Source organism: Balaenoptera borealis, assembly GCF_965194805.1.
Source record: "Balaenoptera borealis genome assembly, chromosome: 18".
Lineage (NCBI taxonomy): Eukaryota > Metazoa > Chordata > Mammalia > Artiodactyla > Balaenopteridae > Balaenoptera > Balaenoptera borealis.
Genome location: NC_138877.1, coordinates 71,282,672 through 71,310,175, shown reverse-complemented (window position 1 = coordinate 71,310,175; position 27,504 = coordinate 71,282,672). Strand labels below are relative to the sequence as shown.

General features: G+C 40.6%; 2 protein-coding genes across 9 annotated transcripts in view; both read right to left on the bottom strand.

The window, feature by feature from the left end:
- The window catches only part of LOC309616012 (protein-lysine methyltransferase METTL21E), a 146,965-nt gene extending 127,471 nt beyond the window's left edge, over positions 1-19,494 (bottom strand). The window contains exons 1-6 of one of the 5 annotated variants that reach the window (XM_082366176.1): positions 19,288-19,493; positions 18,253-18,332; positions 7,670-7,836; positions 6,445-6,562; positions 3,384-3,660; positions 2,314-2,437 (exon numbers count right to left, since the gene is read on the bottom strand). In XM_082366176.1, coding sequence (XP_082222302.1) covers positions 2,413-2,437; positions 3,384-3,660; positions 6,445-6,562; positions 7,670-7,836; positions 18,253-18,332; positions 19,288-19,334 — 714 coding nt within the window. In that variant the 5' untranslated portion in view covers positions 19,335-19,493 and the 3' untranslated portion in view covers positions 2,314-2,412. Of the gene's footprint in view, positions 1-2,313; positions 2,438-2,942; positions 3,661-6,444; positions 6,563-7,669; positions 7,837-9,291; positions 9,389-11,529; positions 11,592-18,252; positions 19,266-19,287 lie in introns of those variants that run through there. The other 4 variants (XR_014237210.1, XM_082366175.1, XM_082366177.1 and 1 more) reach the window with 4 other exon arrangements.
- A 3,776-nt stretch (positions 19,495-23,270) lies between these two features.
- ERCC5 (ERCC excision repair 5, endonuclease) overlaps positions 23,271-27,504 on the bottom strand; it is a 31,081-nt gene continuing 26,847 nt past the window's right edge. For 2 of the 4 annotated variants that reach the window (XM_082366080.1, XM_082366081.1), the window contains exons 13-15: positions 26,884-27,084; positions 25,704-25,788; positions 23,271-23,964 (exon numbers count right to left, since the gene is read on the bottom strand). In XM_082366080.1, the coding sequence (XP_082222206.1) occupies positions 23,374-23,964; positions 25,704-25,788; positions 26,884-27,084 (877 nt within the window). In that variant the 3' untranslated portion in view covers positions 23,271-23,373. The remainder of the gene's footprint in view (positions 23,965-25,703; positions 25,789-26,883; positions 27,085-27,504) is intronic. The other 2 variants (XM_082366083.1, XM_082366082.1) reach the window with 2 other exon arrangements.

Genomic DNA, 27,504 nt, shown 5'->3' with positions numbered 1-27,504 from the left:
TAGTCTACCTAAAAATAGCTTAGTAGTGATATACAACCTTTTTTTAGCAGAGGAGCCATTTTTTTCATTTGTTACCCCAAGATTCATGCTGTTTCACCTAAAACCCTCCTAGAAGCCTCTGAGGCAGCTTCTAGGAACCTTGGGACTCTGCTGGCCAGCTCAAAAACCACAGCGGCCGTAAATTCTTTCAGAGTCAACAGATCCTAATATAATTTGGGGGAAGGAGGGCAGAACCTCGAAAACATGGCTCAGCTCTAGCTGCGTGTGACCTCAGCTCGGCCGCCTGCGGGCTCAGTCCTCGTTCGGCCCGTGTTCACTCTTGCTCCCTGCGTGAGCTGTGCAAAGCACCTCTCAGCTGATGACTCTGATGCCCTTTGCTCTGTGATGTCCAGCAGCTCGGACCAAACACTCCCGAGTCGGCCTCACACTCACACTCAACATGGAGAGAAGGTGGGTGGGCTTTAGCTTCCACACTCCTCTAGAAACGACCCCTCCTCGCCACCTCGGGGCACAGTCCCCGCTGGGGTGGGGGTGGGGGCTGCCATCCTCACCACAGCCTCCCCGCGGGCCCCTCCGCCCTGCGTAGTGTCCTAGGAACATCAGCCAGAGCGGTCCTTCCACGGAGGGGTAACTGTTTCACTCCTCCACTCCAAACCGTCCCGCCATCCTCCACTTCGCCGGGGGAAAAGCCGAGGCCCTCGCAATGGCCTTGAGGTTGCGGCTGCCCTCATGTGCTGCGCAGACCCTCAGGGTGACTCATCGCCTCCACGCTGGCAGTGCTGCTGGCAGGCGGCCCTGGGCTGTCAACGCCGGCGGGCATCGCCTCACCCCACCCCACCCCCACCCCCACCCCCCCCCCCCCCCCCCGGCGTAAGTCACCTCGCCCAAGGTCACCGCCTTCGAGGGCCACCCACGTCCGGTGACTGAGCGACACGGGTTATCAAGGCTCAGAAGTCTCAGCGCCCCCCATCCCCGCTCCCAGGTCCAGAGCCCCACGGGGCTGGGTCGGCTGAGGCTGTGCACGGCAGCTCCCCCTCTGCTTCTGCCCCGCCTCCTCCTGTTCCTTCCACAGGTCTTGATCCCAACGACACTCCCCAAAAAATGACCTGCACACCAAATGCCACCTCCTGGCCTGCTTCCGGAGAACCCAGCCTGCCATGAAGGCCCGACGGGATCCGCCCGCCCCCTCCAGCCGCTGATGCCGAAGCTTCCTAGTCTCCCCCGCTCGCCCTGCTCCGAGCTCACCGGCCTCCGATGTTTCCTCCTGAGGACCGGTAGGCTCCTGCTTTAAGGTCCTGGCAGAGATGTTCCTTCTGCCTGGGACACACCTCCCCAGATACCTGCACTGCTGCTTCCCTCACCTCCTTCCAGCTTCGCTTAAATGTCACCTTCTAAATGAGCCTCCCTGAAACCAGAGAAAAAGATTCTAATCTTTTCCGGATGCATTTGCTTACCTTTCCAGGTATTGATTTCACTTGAAAGAAATGACTTCACTCACTTACAAAAGAGTTTGAAAATCACTGTTTTAAATACATAAAGGCAGAGCAATGGTTAAAAAAAAAACAAAACACGGGCTCTGGACTCAGACCTGGGCCTGACTGCGTAGCTCTGCCACTCGGAAGCTGTGTCCCCACCCCTGGTGGCCTCGGCTCCTTTACCTGTGCAGTGGGGCTGCTGATATTACACAGACTCCTAGAATGGTCGTGAGCATTAGCTGACTTTATGTACACAACAGGCTGTGAAAACTATAAAGGGGCGTATAAATACTGGTAATTATTGAGAGATGACCCCAGGAACCGGGCATACCAAAACACCCACTGAGAGTACATTTGCATCCTGGCTTAAGGTCAGAGTCCTAGGAAATCAACTTTTCAGCTCTGTTCAACCCTGAGTAGACAGAACTTCCAGCAAAGCAGAAACGGCTGGGCAAGTACCACCCTGAGGGCACAGAGCCCGCCGAGCAAACATCACCGAGAACCCGGAAGAGTTACCAACCGCTAGTCTTGTTACATGGTACAAAATCCTAATATTTTGCTCTTCTTGCACTGACTTTAATTACTTCAGACTTTATTCTAATCTCTAAGGTCCTTGTGAAAAAAAAAAAAAGCACATAGGATTTCAAATATCTAGGTCTCTATATGTTTATCAGAAGAGCTTTAAACTTTAAAACCAGCCATATGTCTGGTTATTTGAGATTAGAGACTGAAATCTTTTCATGTGTATTTTTATACACATGAAAAGTTTTTATATTTATTTCTCTTTCTGTGATGCAGAATAACTGTACTTGGCTTAAAAATAAAACAATGACTCCTCCAAAATCTCAACTGCTTTTATGTTTTCTTCCATTCATTTTTCATTTACTGGAGTGAAATGTCCTTGCCTGTAACCTCGAATCCACCAGCTTGATTGATTTCAGAGGGTGTGCTGGAGACCCACCCTGCCAAGCAGAGAAGACAGACCACCAAGAAGCTGGCACTAATGAAGCCACAATAATCTAACATTGACCATTACATTCTATGTCCACCTATTCAGATTTATTTGTAGAGCCCACTATAGTCCATTTCTTTATTTCTAAAGAGAGAATCACATAAGCTTATGTTTAAAACATTTTAGACACACCATTATTAAAAACCATCATTGGGCTTCCCTGGTGGCACAGTGGTTGAGAATCTGCCTGCTAATGCAGGGGACACGGGTTCGAGCCCTGGTCTGGGAAGATCCCACATGCCGCGGAGCAACTGGGCCCATGAGCCACGATTACTGAGCCTGCGCGTCTGGAGCCTGTGCTCTGCAACAAGAGAGGCCGCGATAGTGAGAGGCCCGCGCACCGCGATGAAGAGTGGTCCCCACTTGCCACAACTAGAGAAAGCCCTCGCACAGAAACAAAGACCCAACACAGCCAAAAATAAATAAGTAAAATTAAAAAAACCATCATTCTACAGTTATACATGAACAATAATTGCACCATTTATTAAGATGATAATAATTATAAATGGTACTATAGAAAGATAAGGAAAGCAGACATTGTCCTAACCAAGTACCACACAGAATGGCTTTGCCATTTTATACACCTGTGTGCTATATCTGGGAAAATCCCTGTCTGGGGCAAGGCGTGTGTGCACGCATGTGTGTGTGTGTGTGTGTGTGTGTGTGTCCCCTTGGGAAAGTCAGCTATATCAGATCATCCAGGTTCTTTGTTAAAGCAATAATAATCACTAGAAATTGCCTTCCCTTTCCAAGTCCTCCTCTGAGGATATCATGCACTCCTCCAATTTTTCTTCATAGCTTTATACAACTTAATATTCAGGCTAGGGAAACTGGAAATCTCCTCCAGGTTAAACAACTCCTTAAATCTATCTACAAATTTATTTTCCTTCTCCAACCTGAATTTCATGACCCAGAGTATGACAGTGGTTTCTTTGCACAGATGGTCAAAGGTAATGAGGAGTTCTTCCAGAAATGGATGAGCATAGACAACATCGGCCGCCAGGATGTAGTCAAAGTTGCTGGAAGCCTTGGGAAAGTTCTTGTCTAAAGCTACACCCCAGGAGAGCTCTTTAACCTGAGGCAAATGCTTACATTTCATTTTGGTGTTTTGGGAAATATTATATTGCAGGTTTCCAAGTAACTCAGGTAAATCTGTGGCAGTCACGTGTGCACCTGGGAAACAAAGGACAGTAGGAAAAGTAACCTTCATGGGATAAGGTAAAGCAATTAGTTTTCAAGCCACCATGCACTTTGAAATTCTGCACAAATGCTAACCTCATGTCAAGGACTGGTCAGTACACACACACAGGAGGGAAATCCCTTCAAAATGGATGCTAAGGCACCTTTATGCCTCCCCTTAAAAACAATTAGATTCCCCAGGCACTTCTGCACTCTGTTGCACTTTTCTGTTCTCCTGGTTTTTTGTCTGTCTTGTTTTGTTATTGTTGCTGTTATTTTCTATTTATCTACTTAAAAAATCAAGAGAAAGGGAAATTCAAAGTATTTGGTACCCTCACTGGAACAATCAGATGTCACAATTGAAAGATGAAAGGATTCTTCACTAAAAGAAGTCTGAGCCCCAGTCATGTGAGACCAAACAGGAGTATATAACACTGGGCGTCCTATCGTTGACCAGGAAGTGCTCAAGTGTAAGAAATGGAGGGAAGAGAGAAGACTTTTCAATGTCATTACATGGAAAGTATCAGGACACCCATGTTCATGGCCACGTTTTCAGCTTGACCCCATTATAAGTCTGTCTCTTCCCATTAAGAGATGTTAAAACCTAGCTACAACCCACATATAGTGCTCATACAACCAAAGATCATAGACACAGGACAGAATGCTCAGATGAAGAAGATATAAGCAATCCCCAAGGTAAAAGTGAATACTGGTGGTCATTGTCAGGAAGAAATCAGAAAGCAAAAACCAATAAAATTTGGCCCTTAAAGTGAACTTTGAGCAGTAGCAGAGCCTGAAAACAATGTGTAAATAAGCCTAGGACTGGCTGATTCTACATCATCAGACATGAAAGCAGAACTGGAAGGGAAGTCTAGTTCAGCCCAGACCGGTTTAGAGCCCATTCTTCACCCAAGATGGCAAGTTTCTCTGGCCACTGACTGTATTTTCTGGAAAATATTAAAATGGGAGGAAAATAAGCATTTCACTGGTTGAAATTCATATCACATTCATATCACAGAGATATGAATCTCTACATTCTAGTGGGGTGGGTGGGTCTATCATTTTCCACAAATCTTTTTAAAATCCCAAGAGAAGGAATGACCCCCTCTGTCCCCCGATCCTGCCCATAGGAATAGAAACTATCTGACTATTAAGATCTTTGTGTCTAGAAAGGTAAATATCATCACTGACTAAACAAAGTTTCCACCTTTTGATATTTGTTTCAAGTTATAGGAGCAGACCAAAAGGATCAAACCATAATTCAAAAAGACACATGCACCCCAATGTTCATTGCAGCACTATTTACAATAGCCAGGTCCTGGAAGCAACCTAGGTGTCCACTGACAGATGAATGGATAAAGAAGATGTGGTACATATGTACAATGTAATATTACTCAGCCATAAAAAGGAATGAAATCGGGTCATTTGTAGAGATGTGAATGGACCTAGAGTCTGTCATACAGAGTGAAGTAAGCGAGAAAGGGAAAAACAAATATCGTATATTAACGCATGTATGTAGAATCTAGAAAAACGGTACAGGTGAACCTAGTTCCAGGGCAGGAATAGAGACATAGATGTAGAGAACAGACATGTGGACACAGTGAGGAAGGGGAGGGTGGGATGAATTGGGGGATTAGGTTTGACATAAATACACTACCATGTGTAAAATAAATAGTTAGTGGGAACCTGCACTATAGCACAGGGAGCTCAGCTCAGTGCTCTGTGATGACCTAGATGGGTCGGATGGGGGGCAGGGAGGTCCAAGAGGGAGAAGATATATGTATACGTATAGCTGATTCACTTTGTTGTACAGCAGAAACTAACACATTGTAAAGCAATTATACCCCAATAAAAAATATTTTTTAATTCTTTTTAATGAATGAACGACTTCCCAAAACACAGATTCTGCTCTTAAATGAGGAAGTCTTCAGGTATAAATCCAATGTGCCTCTGACACAGTCCATACTAAATGGAATGGTGACTTTAGAAAGCAGTATCAGGACAGAGCAATCTAAAAGATATATTTGGAGAGGACTTCAAGGGTCTTATATTTCCCCAGTATTTAGAAAGTTGTAAATTGCTAAATCGTGAATTCCTCTCAAGATTTTAGAGTGGCAGGTGTGCACTTCTGAAGATCAAGGAAATCAAGACAGATTTGGGTAGCACACATCAGAGAAGGCAGCTAAATTAAGGCCGTGAAATAGATAACAACAACAAAAAAGACTGAACTGAAGCAGGCTCAGGCATACATAGAGACAATCACACATTTAGTTGGAAAAGAAGATGCTGGTGAAAGAACAAGGGATTGCAAAAGAAAAATGGAAATAATGGAGAAAATTAATTGATGGACAAACGCCTAAACTTAGAAGCAGACGTGATTTCTCATACTCTTTCTCTATTCTAACAGATGCTTTTTCATAAAAGCATAGGACTTCAAAACCCAAAAGGAATATACAAGTACATGGGAATGTTGAAATGGGGCTAACATTTAAATAAAGATCGTCTGAGTCCGCACAGTCAGCTCTGCCTATGCCTAGTATTTCACACGCCCTCCAGCAGTCGGGATGCTGGGGTGCACATCCCAGTTAGCCAGGATAAAAATCCAGCTTCCCAGAAAACCAAACGGGTGACTTTAACATCAGTTTCCTGATAAAGCCCATTCAACAAATTAAGGGGTTAAAAACAGGCCCAGGTCATAGTAAACTGGATAGTAAAAGCAACTAATGATACAGGATCATGGGATTCTCTGACCCCACTCAATCAAAAACAGTTGCTTACCAAGTAAACTCGCCACGATGGAGACTAACCCTGTTCCAGCTCCAATTTCAATCACATTTTTGTCAACCATGTTATACTGCTTTACATTTGTTTCCAGAAAATAGCATAGAACAAGGGCCTATGAAAATTCAAAAAAAGAAAAAAAGTAGTGCTTGGCAAGTAATCACAGAAAGTAAAATTAAACTCTATTCGATAAATACCCCATGAACGCTATGATACGTATGTGAGCCCATGTGAGTGCATGTGTGCATACATACACATCATTACAGAAAATTATCCACAGAAGTACATCCTTCAATACGTTCAACACTTAGGATAGGAAAAGTCCTTGGGGACTGTTGGGGAGAAAAGAGAACTAAGAATATAGAGTTCAGTTACTTAGGCTTGATTATCCTTAAAGGAAGCAACTTCCAATAATAAGTCATTTTAAAGAAGTGTGTGGGGCTTCCCTCGTGGCGCAGTGGTTAAGAATCCGCCTGCCAATGCAGGGGACACGGGTTTGAGCCCTGGTCCGGGAAGATTCCACATGCCGCAGAACAACTAAGCCCATGCGCCACAACTACTGAGCCTGCGCTCTAGAGCCCACGAGCCACAACTACTGAGCCCGCATGCCGTAACTACTGAAGCCCGCGTGCCTAGAGCCCATGCTCCGCAACAAGAGAAGCCACCGCAATGAGAAACCCATGCACGGCAACGAAGAGTAGCCCCTGCTCGTCGCAACTAGAGAAAGCCTGCGCGCAGCAACAAAGACCCAACGCAGCCAAAAGTAAATAAATTTATAAAAGAAAAAAAAAGAAGTGGGTGTTTGGGATTGAGGCAGACAGTGAGGGGCGGGGGTCTGCACCCTTCATAGGACAATTGATAAATAAGTGGTGGCCTTTAGAATATTCTGCCTGTTGAGACTGAAACGGATTTCATTATAATTGTTTAACTCAAATGGAACCAGTTAAATGGGAAATTAAAATGTTTACTATTCTAAACTTCTGTGACTTATGGTCACAAAAAACTGAAGGTGTAAACAACACTCTTTATTAACGCTACAAATCAGAAATAGAATTCATTGGTAAAAGCATCTTCCCAATTTCGTGATTTCTAAATTTTAGTGTTGTTTGAGGTCACAAAAGAGAACCATGGAGCCTCCTTTCTCCTTCCAAACAGTATATAATAACGAACAACACTGGATGAGAACTCATTGAAATGCAGCAAACTTTGTATGAATTCATACCGATGGCCAAACAATAGCACCGTAACAATCCATGGCTTCAGTAATCCGAATCTCATGACCAACGAAATGAAATCCCTCCCAGGAGATGGCTGTTACAAAAGCTGGAACAAAACACCTCTGCATGATCTCTGCAACCACTTTCCTGTCATCATCGGCTTCTCTGTTCTCTGAAAGGAGGGAAAAAAAAAAAAAAAAGCCAGTGGTTGTGGTACTAAACCATAGCGAAGGAGAGCCGGATGGAGGTGCAGCATCTCTACTTATGCTAAGTTGCTTCTGAATAGGTACTGATTTTAGGTACAGCATAATAATAGTAAGGTAAGCTATTTGAAAATAACTCCTAACAGAAGCTAATACTTCATACATCAGGATAGCAACATCCTGCTGATTTTCACTGGGGTTGAAATCACCATTAGACATTTCTGCAATGCTATGTGAAATAAACAATAACTGACATACTTTTTTAAAAAGCAATCTATTTTAAAGGCTACCAATCTATTCATAGAGCAAAAGAAAGATTGGTGATGGAATCTAAGATCTCAACTATTCGTATTGGCTACACAGTGCGATTCCAGTTATTTCAATAATGGAATAGTAGCAGATCCTTTATGACCTGCCTTTATCCAGACAAAAGACATTTGATACAACCCAACAATATACCCTTGTATTATTTTATTATTACTTATTTTATATTATTATTTGGTGACAACTCATGGCATCTTAACATCCACAATATCGCATATGTTTCATAAGCAACATCAACCACCAATTACTGAGCACATACTTCACAGGCCAGACCACGGTAGATACGTATGTAATATTTCTCGTAATTTTTGCAACAACTTTGTGAGGTAGGCATTATTATTTGCACTTTTACAGATAATGAAACTAAGACTCAGAGGGCTTTGTCAGCTTGACCAAGCTCATGCAAATTGTAAATGAAGGAGCCAAAATTTGAGCTCCTTTTTGGTTGCTCCAAAGCCCCTCTCTGCACTATTAAAAAGCTATGATATAATTTTTAAAAATCCAATTGTCTCTAAGAATTCAGAAACTAGTTATGGAGCAAGAAACACATCTCTCTCTCTAAGCCTCCATTTCCCTGTTTGTAAAATGTGAAAGATAAAAGAACCTACATCAAATAATGTTGGAAGATTTAAATGAGATGATGTATATAAAGTGCTTAGCACTTTGTTACATGGAGTTCAATAAATTACTATAATTATTGTCATTGTAACTGTTATTATATTTTGGTCATGAAACTAAATGATAAAACAAGATCACCACATAAACAAAAATATTGGATTGTGTGGTATCTGATTGAAAATTCTATAATTACTTGTAGAAGCAGTGAGTAGAATGGTGGTTGCCAGGGGCAGGGGGTGGGGGAAATGCGGAGATGTAGGTCAAAGGGTAAAAAGTTTGTAAGATGAATAAGTGCTGGAGATCTAATGTACAGCACCATGACTACAGTAATAATAATGTGTTGTATACTTGAAATTTGCTAAGAGAGTAGATCTTAAATGTTCTCTCACACACAAAAAAAAAATTAAAGAAAATGGTAACAATGTGATGTGGAGTCTATGTATGTATACATGCAGGATAAATTAGAGATTAGAGGTATTTACCGCAGAATGGTGACATCACTGTGAACTGAGAAAGTAAGACTGTTACTCCAAAGAAGGGACTGGGAGCTTAAAGATGAAGAGGCGTCTTTGAACAGCCCTAGTTGGGGAATAATCCAGGAAACAGATGAGGTTACACATTAGAACACTCTGGCACATTTTCCCATGTCTTCCTCCTTTTCTAGTCCCTTACTAGCTTCTCCTTGCAAGAGAGGAGAAGCCATTCATCTGATTAGCAGCCTAAAATGTGGATTGGACCATGGTTTTTCCTAGTGTGAGGGGTAGCTGTGCCTTAAAATGTCAGCCCTCATGTGCTGATACCCCCTTCCCACCCCCCTTCATGAGGTAGGCTGAGCTGGGCAAAGTCCTGCCTCAGAGAGAACTTAACCAATAAGAGTATCTAGGGCTGCAGTCCTGTATTTTCAAGTGGAATAGAATCATTGCTTACATCTAGATGATATAATGTTAAATGTCGGCCATTCTAAACACGTCTTTCAAAATTCTTGTACACACCTTTAGGCTGAAATTACATTCAGCAGTCCCAAATTCATACTTGCTGTTTTGAAATATTTTTTAGTACAAGATATAAAAGATGATATGAATAAATGGAGAGAGGCTCTATGCACAAATGGGGTGACTTAATACTATAAAAATGTCATATATATTCAATACAATATCAATCACAATTCCAGTTAGCTTTTTTAAGAAACTTGATATACTCACTCCAAAACTTAAATGGAAGAATAAACATCCATAAAGAGTTAACTTTGCAAAAGAAGAATAAGAGGTAGGAGAATATTTGCTTTATTAGATATTTAGGTATACCACAAAGCCATAGTTACAAAAACAGTATGGTATTGGTGCAAGAGATAAACGGACCAGTGGGCAAAACAGGGATCTCAGAGACAAACCCATGTACATAGAGAGGGTGGGTTAGCTGCCACATTATATGGAGAAAAATAAAACTGGATCTCTACATAAAATCTTTTATGAAGGCGGATTCCAGAGGGATTGAAGACCAAATGTAAAAGGAAAACAAAAATTTAATAGTATAAGATGATATCTTTGTGAAAGTAGGGAGGAGAGAAACTTCTTAAAATCTGCAATACCCAAAAGTGATGAATATTCTTATATCAAAAGTGAAGATTTCTATTCTGTGGATGAAGATTAAAAGTGTGGATGAGATTAAAAGATGACAGATGAGAGAAGGTATTCTACACTGTCTAAGACTGAAAAGAGATAATATCTCGAATATACAAGAAATCTGTATAATCTCCAAATTGACAAGGAGAAAGATAGTAACCACATTGAAAAATAAGCAAAGGAGATAAACTGGCAGATTACAGAAGACGAAACCAAAAAAGGCACAAAGCAACATGGAAATGTTCCAACTCAGATATAGACAAATTAAAACAAGGTATCTCTTATATTCATTAAACTAACAAAAATTAGAAGCTGGACAGTGCTGAGTGACAGGGGGCTTGTGGGGATGGCAGAACCTCAGGTGCCACTGGTGAGAATATAGAATGCTGCAGTCATTCTGGAGAGCAATCTAAGGTATTTTGTTAAATTAAATATACAAATGTCCTACAACCCAGCAATCCTGCCCCCACCCCCACATTTTTACACAAGTCCTTAAGTGGATATGCGTGAAAATATTTATCAAAGATACACATCAAACACACTAGAATGGTTGCCAGGAGGGAGGTGGAAAAGGAAAGGAAGTAGGAAATGGGTAAAAGAAGAATAGATGAATGGATGAATGAATGAATGAATGAATGAGACAAAATACAGACAGATACACATACAACAGTGGGGCCTTTCTGAGATGATGAACACGCACCACGTAAGTAAGTGAAGGCCTCAAGAGACTTTCCAATTTCTCCACGGCACTGAGGCAAGAACGGGAGTGAGGGGTCTTGAGTCTCTGAGTCCTAAGGGAAGATGTAGTTGTCAAACTGTCCTATGAGCTCCAATAACATCATTTCCTAGCATTCGAGGAATACAGTGGAAAGACGGAGGTAAATTAAGTTTGCCCTTGTTGGAAAATTCCTTCAGTGGCCACAATCCAGCAGGGACATTCAGCCAAGATGATTTCCTGTCTTAAATTCTGTGATCCCTTCACAGAGCCCTGTCTAGGATCCAGACAGAACCAAGCATTCTCCAAAGGACTCTAATCTCACTGCGTGCCAAAGAGGGCCCCCCTCTACCACCCACTCTATCACCACCACAAACACTGGCCTTTGGCAGAGATGCAGAGAAAACAAAGAGATGAAAAACGGATAGTCTTCAGCAAGAGCCACCTCTTCTAATATATTTCACTATATTTCTCCTTAAACCATGGCATGTATTTACATTCACAGGAAGAGCTCTAAGAACCAAATAATATCGGTAATATGTTGTATTTGAACTTTAACTTTCATTTCACTAGATTCACTTGCCTTGCTAAGATAGGGGGTGGAGGGGCAGCTTTTGCTCTGGAAGTTCTTTAGGGAAAAGCAGAGAACATTAATTGCTTCCTTGACCTTTAGCTGAATGTGCCCTCTTGGGCCTCCTTGCAAACCCCTTGTAAACGCAGCACTTCTTTGACAAGTCACCTAAGGTATCGGGGATTAATAGGTGTTAGAGTACACTAAATCCCAGGAGCATCTCCTAAAGTTCCAATCATTGAATATCTACAATGAATCCAGTGAATATCTACAGCTACCACACTGACATCTCCGACTTTGCACTTTCTTTTAGAGGTTAGTTGACCAGATCAGTGCTGCTGTCCCAATAACTACAGTGTAATAACAAATGATTCCTGTTTTTTCACTGTCTTTCTAAATAAACAGAGCTAGTCATTTTTTTTTTAAAGAATGACATCTTTACTTCTATATGGAAATGAGATTAAAAATATATATGTGAATATATTACATAATCAAAAATGACTTACAGCCCTCCAAAATAATCTTCCAAGAGATTTCATGAAACAACAGTAACCACTATTAATTGCACATACACTCTAAAAGAACACAATTCTATCCATCGTACATGGTCATTTGAAATTAGTCATACACCTAGGATGACCACATATCCTTTAGAAAACATTATCAGGCTGAAGAAAATTTAACTGACAGTGTTTTAGTATTCTCTTTTGCATTTAAAGACTATGTAACTACCACTCATTCCGCAAGAAGAGACACTCATAAAAAATAGCATAATTTATAGCAGGAAACCAAAATATACTGAACTTGGCTACTTGAAATAATTTGTCTAGATGTAATACATTGGAGTTTAAAAGCAAATGTACACACACGAACAATTATGTCCATCTTAAAACTTTGCTGTTTTTCAGCATTAACTTCTATTTAAAGATTTTGAGGTAACAATTTTTTTTTTTGGCAGCGCCTCGCGGCTTGCAGGATCTTAATTCCCCGACCAGGGATTGAACCCAGGCCCACCTCAGTGAAAGCGCTGACTCCTAACCACCGGACCACCAGGGAACTCCCTCAGGTAACAATTTTAACCGTAGTTATTTATTTAAATCAAAAGACAAGCAATATCACCACCCATTTCAAGGTTGATGACAAGAACCGTTGGCCAGGAATCTAACGGAAAGAGCTGCACTATTACAAAGGTGTCCCTAATGTCACCTTGTCGCAATAACAGGGGGAAATCTATGCTCCAAACATAATACACAAAGAGTGGGTCCCTCAAAGTGCATGCTTAGTTATTTGTTGATTATGGGATTGAATCTTGAGACGGTTAATGAATGAGTGGATATTCTTCGGTTTTTAGGTAAGATCTGAACAGCAACTTTCACCAAAAATTAACAGCATTATCACACAACAGAATTCTGATTTACACTTCTGAAGAATAATTTTTCCATACATATTCTCTGCTTGTTATCTAGTACTGAGGCCTCAGGACAAATAACTAAAACGAGGAAATGTTACACAAAATGTTGGATTTGGTTTCCCAGCAAGAAAATCAGAAAACTTCTGATATCTATACCATTAGATAAGAGCTATCTACTAGAATCTTAGAGTATTATTTTATTAATGAATTTAATATGGAACACAAATATTAAAACAGATTGTAAATAAAACATAATCAAGAAAGTATTACAATTATGTTGCTCTCTTAGGCTTATCTATTTTAATGCTTTTTTTATACATAAAAAGGCTTAACACCATTTTCTGGCTATTAAATCTTTGCTGATAGTGAATAAAATCTACCAGGTGCTCTTGTTCTCCAGAGAATTAAAGGGGTTTCAAGTATGAAGTAAAAATTAGCAAGATTCTGCCACCTCACGATGATGTTTTTCTTAAGAGGAAAATTCGACAGTGAATTGATTTCCAAGGCTGGATTGTAAGAAGCCTTCAAAAATAGAGGCTCTGTCTGTATTCTTCTCTTTTATACTTTTAAGGTCAATAACAGCAATAATAAATGGAAGGGTCAGATCACAGAAATACATGAAAAGAAAAAAAATTCTTTAATAGCTATGACAAGTGAATTCAAGCTTCCATTTGAGGGCTGTCACGGAAACCTGTCTGTGAAATTTAAAGTAAAAACCCCTCAACGAAATGAAAGACACTGTCATTCAATCGAATCTTCTATTCAAAGATGAATGTCATGTGCTTCTTAGAAATACCTAGAGAATTTTTTTTAAAGATGTTAAAGATATTTTCAGATTAGTAAATGGTCACAGGTAAACCTGAAAGCTACAATTCTGAATGCTTCAGCAATGTCAAGGTCTCGGGCCCTTATGTTGAAACTAATTCTTGAGACATTTTCACAAATGTTTTTTGTCTGGATGTCCACATACTTTCAAGAATAAAAAGAAGCTGTAACTTTCATCACGTGGCTCAAATGATAGCTACAATTACCAAAGAAAGAAAATTCATTTTTTTACTGACACTGCTCAGGATGCAAGTGGGAAAAAAAACAGAACCAAATCTAGTTGTACTCAGAGCCTGCTGCTGGGATCGTACCGGGGAGAGACAATTAAACAGATGCCAGTGAAGTGTGATAAGTGGAATAAAAGAAATATTTCTGAGGTGCTATGGGAAGCACCACTGCTTGGTCAAATCAGGAGAAGCATCCTCAGGGAGGAGACATTTGAGTTGAGGTGGAGAGACGGGGAAGGCTGCCAGGCGGAGAAGGAAGGAAGCAAGGCCAAGGGAGATGCAACACTGCCAGGGTGCGGCGGCCAGCTTGAGAGCCTGGAAGGACCGGGGAGCTGGTGTACAAGCTGGCGCAGAAAATCAGCCTGAAGAAAGCAGGCGGGGATCAGACCTGTGGGCAACGTTGACCTTTCTTCTACAGGGTGAACAGGAGCCAATAAAAATCATTAGGACAAGAACTGACACAATCAAAATTGGTATTTTAGCATTGACTTCTGGCAGCAGCAGCTGAGGCTACGTTAGAAGCTAATGGGAAGACGTAATGATCTAGACAAAAGATGCAAGAGTCGGAAGTGAGGCAGCAGCCCTGGGTCTGGGAGCCAAGCATGAATTTTGTGAGCTCTTGAGGCAGTGGTAGACGCCTCTGTCGAGGGCAATAAGTGACGTTCAAACTTGACATTCAACCCTGAGTTTTGAAGATATCTGAGGCAGATAATCATGTTTGAGTTATTTTTATTCAATACGTGGAACATTTATTAGTTTTATCTAGCAGATACTTATTCAGGTTACGTTTTAAACATGTAAAACGTGTCGATGGATGATTTTCACATTAGTAATTATGCAGCTATAGTACTCCAACTAGTATATTAATATATTAACTCAGACTCTAGTTTGGTATGTTTCTTAAGCAGCAATAGAATTACTCAAACTTTCTTCTTCCTATATTGAGGCAATGTTGCTTATAAAAGCCATATTTTCCATTAATCCAACTCTGTAGAGATTTATGAAGATCCTTGTGAAAGATTTTGTGCTATCCCTAAGTAATGCATTGTACCTGGTCCTAAAAAGAGTCAACTGACTAGTGGCTGGAAATACAAGATCATCCCTAATGAGCAGATTTTAAGTCCAGCCATTAGGCCTCAGTTATAGCTAATTCATTCGTTCCCTCATTTACTGAGTACATGGGAACTATGAATACAAAGATAGAGCAACATGTAAGTGGTCGAATAGAGACTTAACTAGTTAACTCAAAAACAGAAAGAGAAAGCTCCATGCCTCAGAGAGCTCAGGAAAGAATGACCTGAGCCTTCATGACTATGGGTTTACAAGTCAGATGAGGAAGGCAAGATATGCCATACGTAGGCATCTACGTGTGCAGAAGCCCACTGGCGAAAGACTCTTGACCAATTTTCCAATTTGGGAAACTCTGAGACCTCGAATATAGGATAAGTGGGGGTCATAAGCATGAGATAAAACACTGTGTGTCATGCTAAGAAGTCTCGATTTTATCCTATAGGAAACACTGAGGCACTGAAGAATTTTAGGGAGGAGGAGAATGTGACAAGATGTGAATTTTTAAAAAGATCCTGTATCTGTGGAGAAAGAACTAGAGAGGATAAAGAAAGGGAGCCAGCCCAGGGTTGGGGAGGCCAGTTAGAAGGCAGTTACAACAGTCAAGAGAAGAAATAATCAAGATGATGCTGCAAACAGGGGGTGAGGGGTAGAGAAACATATTAGGAGGTAAAAATCAACGGGATGTGATGGTGATGGGTGTGGGGAAAGGGGAAAGACTGGCATGATTCCAGGTTTCGGGGTAGCCGGAGAAATGATGTCGCCGTAAACTGAGATAGAAAATACCGGCGGAGGGGCAAATCTGCAACAGGAGAATTATTTTTGAATGCATCTGGATCTGCCACCTGGCATGCTGGCTACAGAGGTGTGCCGCTTGGATTAAGAGCACGTGCTGCAGCAGGTTGCCCTGGCCCCTCGGAGGCCAGGCTTGCCCCGGGGCTGCCTCTAAGCCGGCCCTCCCCCGCTGCGGAGGACGCTCGTCCAGGGGGCAGCTTCTGTGGGGAGACTCCCCGCGGGCCTGCCCGAGACTTTCTCAGAGCTGTGATGCGGCCTCTGCCCACCCGGACCTGCAGTGATGCGAAGGCTCTCCCGGCCTCCTTCTGCCCCTTCCTCCTTTACCCTCCACAAACATTTCCTCCAATAAGTCTCGCGCATGTTAAATCCCATTCTGGCACCTGCTTCCTGAAGGAACCGAACTAACACAAGGCAGAATGGAGGACGTCAAGTAAGCAGTTGGAAGGACAGATCTGGGAGTCACTGTGCATGGAAATCACTGCGCCTCGGGTTAGTACGGACCTGTTCCAAGGCTGCAGACCCTGAGGAGCGCCCTTTATAACACACTGCTACTTGTGCTAACAGCTGGAGAGCCGCCGTTGGCAAGAGCAGGCAACCTAAGAGATTCGGAATAGTTAACGTGGATGAGGTTTTAGACGGTTTAGATTATAATGCAACATTAGAAACCATACACAGAGGAATTTTTAGCATCCACTACAGTCCTAACTTTAATCTGTGCATAACTAAGTGACATCCTATAATTCTTTGGCTCTTCAGGCCAGTGTTGAAATACAAGAACTGGGCTGTGGGTTTGCTCCATCCTTTCCAAGCACAAGATGACTAAGTATAAACAGTTAGGACAGGAAAAGTCACTACCCTACAGTACTTGAGAACTGAGCGTTCTACTGGTTAGTGGGAGCTTTTCCAACAAAATGCAATCTGACTCTGTCCCAGTGGCACACACTTAATCCCCTTAGCACTGTGCCTATGAATGTATTTTTAAAGCTTCAGCTGACTATGTAGGTGATTATGGGCTGTGTTTGTTCATGTTGTAAACTATTTTCTCGTTAGTTCTGTCTCCACCTTACTTTGAACTTCTTCCATAGCCTTTGTAATTTGCCAAATTATCATATGCAAAGTTGAAACCAAGCACTGTTACTAATGGTAATGATAATGATGACATTTTATTCATAAACTGCAGAGAAACTGCATCTTCATTCAAATCATCTAAATGGCTGGATTCTCTAAGTGATTATGACTTTAAATGTTTAGATTTGCAAAAAATTACTACAGCAAAACCGTACAAGTTGAAGCCACATAGGCTGCCAACACTGGGCATACACCCAGCTCTCTCGGCCTAAAGATACGCTCACCTAGGTAGAGGCCACCTGGTATGCCTAAAAAAGGCGAAAAAAACAGGACTCTAGTGCTTAGAAAATATCCACAGTGTAAAGGAGAAAGAGAAAGAAGCCAGGATAATTAAATTTGTACTACAACTGTTCTACAAAAACATGGTAATATTTCTTCTAGTCTATGTCAAGAGCATATGTCTGCATTTTTTATCTCAAGACAATGGGGATAGTTATATTACGTAATCTATGCAAAGTCATACTTGATATTTAGGATGATGTAAAAAACAGTGGGTCAATTCCAAATAATTCCACTGGTAGTAGAATTCAACCTTAAATTCTCCTTACCACAAGAGGTCAAAATACATTATTATTTGCCTCTAATTAATACGTCAGCGGGACCATAGCACAGTCTAGAAATATTTTATAGTCCAAAATCATTTTTCATGGAAGCATTTGTAAAAACTTTTAGTTTTACATAAAACTATTTTATCTCTCTTGCAATCTTCCTATCTGAAAAGAAATAACCACGAAATCACAATCATATATTTAGTGTATAGCACTTGGGGAAAAATTTATTCCACTTTTCCAGATTAAAAAAAAAAAAAACTCTAAATACCTAGCAAGTCTATATACTTGATTTATTATCTGTCAAAGTTATCTCTAACATATCATCAGGCCCACAGGTATAGGAGGGGACATTAAACATTATAAGAGATAGTTACAGGTTAGCAAACATAAGCCAAGATATAATATGCAATTGATAAAAGTCCTAGCTCTCTTTATGACATCAGCTAACACTGCAAAGGTAAACATTTACATTCTGTTGTTTGTCTTCTTAGAATTGGCCAAATTACATAAAGAAACATAAAATAATTTACCTTTTTGAGCTCTGAGATCCATTAAGCGATGAACTAAGGGATGGCTATATATTGATGCTTTCTTGATCATTTCTTGAAAACTAGGCAAATCATACATTAAAATATCAAATGGTAATAATTCAAAATGTGTGTTAAGTGCTTTCATATTTACCTAATAAAGTTTAACATCAAATACAGCAGAGAAAATTGTATTAAAATATCTTATTAATAAATCATGATTTTAAAAAGAGAGCACTGAAACGCAATCTATCTAGTATAACCAAAATTCAGGGTCAGAACTTTTAGAAGCTCCTGGAAAAAGAAAACATCTTCTTCACCAGAGACCACCTCAGCTATCATGAAGCAAGGCATCATCTTTATACTGACTAGTCAGAGAGCAATCCTAAAACTTAAGAGGTGATTAAAACTTTGGGAGAGAATGGGTTTCATTCAGTGTAGTGAAAACCATAGCATTAATCTAAAACAAAGCTTCCTACATAGTAATAGATGCAAAGTTGCTCTCATCCGTGGTCATCAGCATGTACCCAGGGGCAAATAGCCCAACCACCAAATGGTTTTTTTAAGTAGCTTCTTCTTTAAAAAAAAAATCCATACCATCTCAGCAAACACATTTAAAATTAAAGAAATTCAAGTATTTTATGCCTCTCAAGCAGAGCATATCATGTGAATAAGCTTAAACAACCTGTAATTCCAACTTAGGAAAACAACAATTTGATGTTCTAGGTATCAGTTTTTGAATCATTTAATAATCACTGTACTACCATGAATTTATATTCACTCCTTTCTTCCAAGGCTCCCAAAACACATTTCATAATCAACACGTTTTTCTTTACAATATGCTCAGTAAATTAGGAGACAAATTATTTTCCCTACAGTTTACAAACAAGGAAAATCAAAGGTGACATGGCTAAACAGTAGCCAAAGTGGTCACCCATTTTGTTCCCAATTTAGTTTCTCTTCCATTAAAGAAAGCGGTCTTTATGACACATGCCTACCTGAAGGTCAACATTTATTAAATGTTAAGTCTGGACATACCTATATATACGAGTTAGCTGAGTTTCTAGAAGGTTGAAAAGTATCATCCACAGCTCTTGCTTTGCTGAGGAGACCTCCGATGGTGCCTGAAAGGCGAGCACCGAAGCACGCACTTTACTACTGCACACACCGGCAGCGAGTCCTCACAGAGGACTAATCCTGACAGCTGCAGCTTCACAGCCTCTGATCATACAGCAGTGAGGCTGGAACGTCCAGAAATAAGGGGGTTGAAGAAAGTAAGTAGGCACATTCCATGTGAGTGTCTCGTGAACAGAGCAAGAGCCAACAGGTAAGTAAAAACTATTCCTGCAAGTGAGTGAAGGCTATCGGGGCAAAGCGATTATTTTTAACTTTGATGCCAGGAGTTATTTAAGAGTCCACAGCTATGACGTCCTGTGAAACCGAGGCCATGTGTTTTTCAGGTCACCTATCGGGTGCAAACACCATTTTTAGAATCAGACAACCACACCAGAATGTTTGAGAGTGTGTGTGCAGCAGTGATCTGGACGCAGGGATTATACTTCCACAGTTCCTTCCTACTCAGAGTGAATAGGAAGGCTGAGGGTGTATGTCACCTGTGCACCTGCTCCTGTGCATTTAGGGCTGCATCTCAGAGTACGAATTAATTCCCCTGATCACTGAAAATAGCCTGAATAAGAAGTTATTACAGGTAATGAAATCGAGCAATATTGTAAAGTTAAACTCAGGAGTGTGGGTACAGCTTCTAAGAAATACTTCACATACCATGATGGACGCAGGTCACGTTAATGTACCGGACAGGACTAGTGGTCTGGGAGCCTGATTTTAGTCATTCCTGTCAATAATTAGCCTGTGATTTTTAGGCATTGACTCAGTGTGTTTCTTGGCTTCCTCATCTATAAAGCAGAGACATAAAAGGTACATAATATCTATTTGTGGGATGAATATGGTAGGTAAAAAACATCCTGGAAACTGCAAAATCCTAAATGATGAAAACAATTATTCATAGGCAGCTAATTCTGGGCAGAGGACACACTCCCTTTTTTGGGTCTTTTTAAAACAAGAATTAAGAATTATTTGGCACATAAAAACCACCTGTCTTCTCCCACAAGATATTTAAAAGATCAAGAAACCTCAGTGCTGGATTTCCTAAGGGGCAGAATATCTAAATCAATCATCTAAACCGACATGATGACAATGATTATTTCAGTTTCATTGAACGGTTAAAAAGAAGTACACAGAGACTTCTGCCTCCCAGTATAACTAGAAAAGCAGATTTTACATACACACACACACACACACACACACACACACACACACACACCCCTGTTACAAGGCATCAGACAGCTTCCAAGGCAGCCAAGAATTCCATGCTTTTGCTGATTATTGGTGTAAAGGGGCTGAGAAGCCCAAGAGAGGAACACAAGAAAGGACACCAGCAGAGTTTTAGCTCGGGAGACAAGGGAACTAGGGAGACAAGGGAATACTGTTTGGAGCTGGCGAGGCTGCCAGGAATTGGGAGCCCAAGATCCCAGAAAGAAGGGACAGAGAAGTAAGCCTGACACTCAGCACTGACTTTTCATTCAAGGTATTTGCACAGTAAGATGTTTAGGGCAAGAGGCTAATTTTCCAAGCATAATGTGGCTAAAAACAGAGCAAAGCTCAAAAGATGAGAGAAACACCCCAGCAGACAGTTAGTACCCCTGGAAAACTACTTTTTAGGAATGGGAGGAAACTAGGAGATGGAGTCTTACAAAGACTAGCCTTGCATCCACTCGGTCCTGATTAAAGTAGAATAACATTCCCCTCTGCTGCCTGCCAGAATACCTTCTGGAATCCTCTCCAGAGGAAGATGCACAAGATCCACAATCTTTTATACGTAGTGTCCAGCATTCATTCAAAGTTTACTAGTCATACCAAGAAACAGACAATAGAAACAAACACACAGGTAACCCAGATATTGGAGCTTTTTGACACATACTTTAAAGTAATTGTGATTAAGATATTATAAAAAATAGATGACAAGAATTACACCAGAGAACTGGAATCTATAAGTCAAATAGAACTGAAAATAGAATAAATGAAATAAAGAGCTCCATAGATGAGTTTAACAGCAAATATAAAGAAAGCAAAAGATTAATAAGCTGAAAGATAATTTTATAGAAAAAGTATATGATGGTCACCATCCTAAATAAGTTATAGGTGTCCCACTTACTTTGAATAATGATAAATTTGCTTTGCTGCTGTTTGTCTTTAACAGGCAACCTATTTTCTAGGTAATATAAGCACCCTGAATTTTGAATTAGAAGATTTGAGTTCAGGTCACAATGGTTTCCTACGAGTTGGGTGAATTTGGTAAAGTCAGTTAACATCTGTAAACTTGTTTCTTCCCTTGTAAAAGGATATACCTTGGTTGCAGGGTTAAGAGAAAAAAAGGTATAATATCAAACTGTTCTGTAAATACTGTATTTATGGCATAAGCTACTAATGATTTTTTTCCAGACTTCTCTCTTTATTAGCATACAGACGAGTAAACAGGCTTTTTTGCAAACATAGCTAGGTCTTCTATTAATGGATCCGAATATCTATTTTTCCTCTCTTTCTGGATACATAGCCCATGTAGAGATTACTTTTCTGAGTACTCCTAGTATATGGTCAGTTCAGTTCAACAGGATGGGAGCAGAAGTGATTTTTCTAGTCACCATTAACGTAAGACATCTGGCTCACCCAAGGACTCTGGTTCTTTCCTCTTCCAGCAGGTTGAAATGCAGATGTAGCCGTGACCCAGTATAGACAGCTAAAGCAGTACAGCAGCCTAGGGGATGGCTGAACCTGGGACCCTGAATGACATCAAGGTGCACAACTGCCTTACCAGCTCAGACTGGCCAGACTGTTGACTAAGAGGTAACGTTCCAGCGTTTAGGCCACTGCATGTGAACATCTCTTTGCTACAGCAGCTTAGCCTTCACTCCAGCTACTGCAGTGCAGGACAAATGTCAATTACCTATGAAAGGCAACAAAATTAAATTTTAGAAGAACTACTGCTTTTCTACCTACAAACACATATGCAGAAAACTCCCAATTATAAGTAGCTTTGAGAAATGAGAATAACATGAAAAAGTTAATGTCTCTCTCCCCAACCCTTCCCCAAAAGTGTTCTGCTTTAAATACCTCCAGAGAAAAGAAGCATTAAGAAAAGACTTGAGGGGGCTTCCCTGGTGGCGCAGTGGTTGAGAATCTGCCTGCCAATGCAGGGGACACGGGTTCGAGCCCTGGTTTGGGAAGATCCCACATGCCGCGGAGCAACTAAGCCCGTGCGCCACAACTACTGAGCCTGCGCGTCTGGAGCCTGTGCTCCGCAACAAGAGAGGCCGCGATAGTGAGAGGCCCGCGCACCGCGATTAAGAGTGGCCCCCGCACCGCGATTAAGAGTGGCCCCCGCTTGCCACAACTAGAGAAAGCCCTCGCACAGAAACGAAGACCCAACACAGCCATAAATAAATAAATAAATAAATAAAATTAAAAAAAAAAAAAAGACAAGACTTGAGTTTATGTGGAAGTCAGTGTTGATTTTAGTAGAAAGCTGTTAGAGAAGACTGAAGCAGAAGACGTATTTCAAATTATGAAGGAATAAATAACGAGCAAAGAAAAGCAGCAGCTGTAGTCCAAGTATTTGAGAAGTTGGACTGAAATGTAAATATAAATGAATATAAATATATTTATATAAATAAGATGAATATAAATATAAATATATTTTCTTCTCGTCTAGGTAGGAAAGTCAGAGGAAACGCACATTGAGAGTGAGTACCGATCAACAGAAATCCTTTTTCCCTTTTTAATGTTGTCAGAAAGCATCAGACGTTGTATAATAATAGAAACATGAACAGACAAAGCCTGTAAATACAAGGAAATATTCAATGAAGTGGAAAACACTAGAAAAAGGTAATATATTTAAAAATAAATGTCGAGTTTAACGTCCATATTTTTAAAAACCACACAACAAAGACTGTGCAAATACTCTGAATTTTATTATTTCCTCACAACAAATTCATGACGAAATGTTAAGCTGTACCCAGTTAGAGAGGATACATGTGTATTTAGGCGTCTTTAGATTTTCCTCTTCCTTCCTCTCGTACTTCTCCGTTTCCCCCCTTTCTTCCCGAACACAGACCTGGCGGTGACCAGGACGGGCTCTGCCTTCTCCCCGCCATCATCGCTGGAGCTGCTCGTGGCGGCACCTCCGTCTCTCCCGGGAGCAGGCCGCGCTGTGCTCTGTGCACCTGCAGAGCTGACTGTTGACTCTACGGCTGCTTTTCCCCTTTGCACGTTCGCTACGGGGAAATATTCCTCATCCCCACCTGAAGAGGCATCGGATGACTGCGAGAGGTAGGCCTCCCCCAAAAACCCACCACATTCGTGCCCCCGTTTAGAATCCGAAAGCCTCTTTCTTTTCGGGCTGGATGACTCTTTCCATCTATTTGTTGTGCCTCTCTTCTGGGTTTTTCCTTTTGCCTCATCAAGGAACTCAGAGTCTTTCTCCATGGCAACAGAAACTGCTTCTATTTCACTGGCTGCTTCTTCTCTTTCTTTTCTCAGCATACATGTCACAGCTCTGTTAAGTCTCTGGCTCTTAATACCCTTAGCCTCCTGTTTCTCCTGTTGAGCTAATCTAAAGAAAGAATCAATTCGGAGCTGCGTCTAAAAAAATGAAATAATATATAATAATAATAATAATAAATCAGACAAGTAAGTAAACTTTCTAAAGCAAATCAAAGAATTCCACCCTGATTACTGGCATTGGATGACTCTTTCAGAAAATACTAATTCATTCTCTCTCAAAGCCCATCTCTCCCAAATGAATGACTGGCAGCAAATTTTACTTTCAAGATCATACTTAAAGCAGTACATGCACCACCTCCGTCAACTAAGCCCTCCACCCACATATCAAGTAGGAAGTCCCTTCCTCAGCGTTGAAAGAGAGTTAAATATTTTTCAGGGGCCAAATATATCATCTTCTTTTAGAGCAACACAACTTCATGGGGTCTGTTTCTAAATTCTACTCTTCCCTTCTTTTAAAAACATTGTCATCATATGATACCTTCAGGAAGAAACTTCACAGTATTATATATTAGGAGTCGTAGGAAATATTCTTGACTTTTGTTCAGCAAATCCACTTTCAGGAAGACATTCTTTAAAAATAGTTACATTTGAGAAAAGTTACATGCCTGATGTTCATCACAGCATTACATACGAAAACCCGAAAATTCAAGGTCTACTAAGTGAAGTGAACCAAGTTAAATCTCTTCGACAAAATGTAATCTGGCCATCTGAAACAATGAAGGCCATGCAATACACAGAAAAAAAACTTACCTTAACCAGTGAATGGGGGCTTTATTTATAACAAATTGCACTTATGTCTGATAATAAATATATGTGGGAACGAGGGGAAAAATAAGAGAAAATGGACGTAAATGTTAACATCTGTATTAGAGGAAGCAAACAATGAGTAATTTTAATTCATTTTTTTCACTTTCTAATTTTGGGGAAATAAACTTATATTAACGTCTACAATGAAAAGGGAGAATAGTATTACAACAAAATTTATCTGAAATTAAGGAGTAATCAGTTACTAAGCCAACTAGCTTTCCTTGTCGGTGGGCGTACAATGTTTCAGGTACAGAAAGTCATCAAACAACACGAAAGTTTCTGGAAAGGAGGTCTACCTCAGTTTTTTGTTTGTTGGTTGGTTGGTTTTCCCAAAATTAACCCAATCTAATGGAACAGGATTTAACTTAAACCTGTATCTTGCAGGAGATGGTCTGAATTCTGCTGAATGGTCTACCTGTATGTATGTTTTGTGGGCTGTCTCTGGGGTGGGAGGGGGTTTCTGTGTGGGTAGGAACACACTCATGGATGAAGCGAGATGCTGTTACCTACCTAAGGGAACCGAGGGTCATACAGAGCCTTCTTTTCACCTCAAAAATCTCTCCTGCCAGTATACTATGACTGAATTAGTACCTTTTGATGATTCATTTACAGAGTTAAAGAATATCAGTACTTGAAGACACTTAATAATCAGAACTGCTTTGGACTGGGCACTTCTTAAACTTTTTAAAAATGAAAATAGCTCTAAAAGGGTAAAATATTTAACCATAAACACCTCAGTATGCAATCCATTATTAGACTGTTTTTCTCAAAGTCAGAGTGAATACAAAAGGATATCAAAGTTCAGCCCTAAGAGTGAAAAGTGGAAAATGAAGACAAAGTCCAGCTTTCCCGTTTTCTGTTTTCCTCTGTTCTCTTACTAAAGTATAATAATTTTTAAATGTATGTTACGTGCCCTAAAATAAAAGTAACTGGTCTTTAACAGCTGGCCCTCACAGCCTTCCTAACTTTACTCTCTATCCTGAACTTAGGAAAAGAGCTGCCATGATTACCTGCTGGACATTCAGTTGCTTTAATACAGGAAACAGAGATTCATCTGTCTTCATCCTGTTCCAGCCAAAATACCGCTGACAAAATATGCAGGCAGTTAAGACTCATACATGTTTTTAAAGACATTTAAACAAGTGATAAATAAAAAGGTCCAAAGAAGCCACCCTTGATTCCATTCCCCATGTCTCCAAAGATTTTCAAAACAAAACAAAACAAATTATTCCAACATAATCATCTGGCACGATGTTCTTATAAATATCCTCTAAGATAAAAAGATATTCAACTCTCATTTTAGGACATCAAAGACTCATGACTATGAAAAAAGGTTAATCTAGAATAAAAACAAATTTCTAATATCACATATATTTCTTTTTTCTTTGAGAAAAGATGTAGTTAGATTAATACTATGGCAAACTTTTAAACATCTATCCAAATGATTATTTAAATATGCAGAAAGGAACAGTAATAGAAAGAATACAACTAAAAATCTTTTCTATTCTTTCAGAATGAATACTTAAGTATGTAGTGTATCTATGAATGCTTATCACTACTTACTTCAAATAAAGATTCTCTTTAAAACTAAAAAGATGATTCACAGTAACTAAAACATGGAAGCATCTCAAGTGTCCATCAACAGATGAATGGATAAGCAAAATATGACGTTACATACAATGGAACAGTATTCAGCCTTAAAAAGGAAGGAAATTCTGACACATGCTACAAATTGGATGAAACTTGAAGACATTATGCTAAGTGAAATCAGCCAGTCACAAAAAGACCTATACTGTATGGTTCCACTTACATGAGGAACATACTTACAGCAGTCAACATCACAGGGACAGAAAGTAGAATGGTGGTGGCTGGGGGAGGGGAATGGGGGAGTTAGTGTTTAACAGGGATAGAGTTTCAGTTTCACAAGGTGAAAAGAATATGGGGATGAATGGTGGTGACGGTGACACAACAATGTGAATGTATTTAATAACCACTGATGGTAAATTTTATGTTATGTGTATTTTACCACAAAAAAAAAAAATTAAGGAGAGAGAGAAAGGAACAGAAAGGAGCATCTTAGCTGATGGAATATTTAAAAATAAAACTGATCCAAGTTCATGTCCCGTAAGTTTTAAACCAAAACACATATTAGACTTGCTATTCCTGAGGTCTGAGGAAGGGAAAGGATATTCTCTAATCTTGTCGAGATCGGGTTTGCCCCACAGAAACGAGCCCTTGGACTCATCCACCACAGGCTTGAGGTAAGCGTCCGCCACGGCCAGGTTAGGGAAGCCAGGCGTGAGCTGCAACTTGCGTAACTTTTTTTTCACTTTGGTGTCATAAGGATTGGGTCTTATCTTCTTATTCTTTTGAGCTTCATGCCACCACTCGCTACAAGGCAAAGGAAACGAACCTTCGTGAAGCAGTAAGACCTTATGGCACATGCACCGCAGACAAAGAGCTAAACGTAAAGTTCAGAGACGTAAAGTCAAGTCCCACCCAACTCCAGAACAAAGCCTGTGACTTACAGAATGACACTGGTATATGTCTCGTGTTATTCACACAGTATACAACGAGGCCATCACTGACCGCCCCCTTCCCCTGGGCTTGGCGCTGTGTTAGCTGCTCTACAGGCGCCGTCATCACACGAGCACAGCCCTCACCTCACAGACAAGGAAGCTGGACTCAAACAGAAGCCGCCTGCTCAAGACTTCACAGCTGGGACTGGTACAGTCTCCCTCCAGAGCCCACACTCATAGAAAAGTCACAGTTCCTCCCTTTCCCAGTGGTAAAATGAAGTAATATCAATGT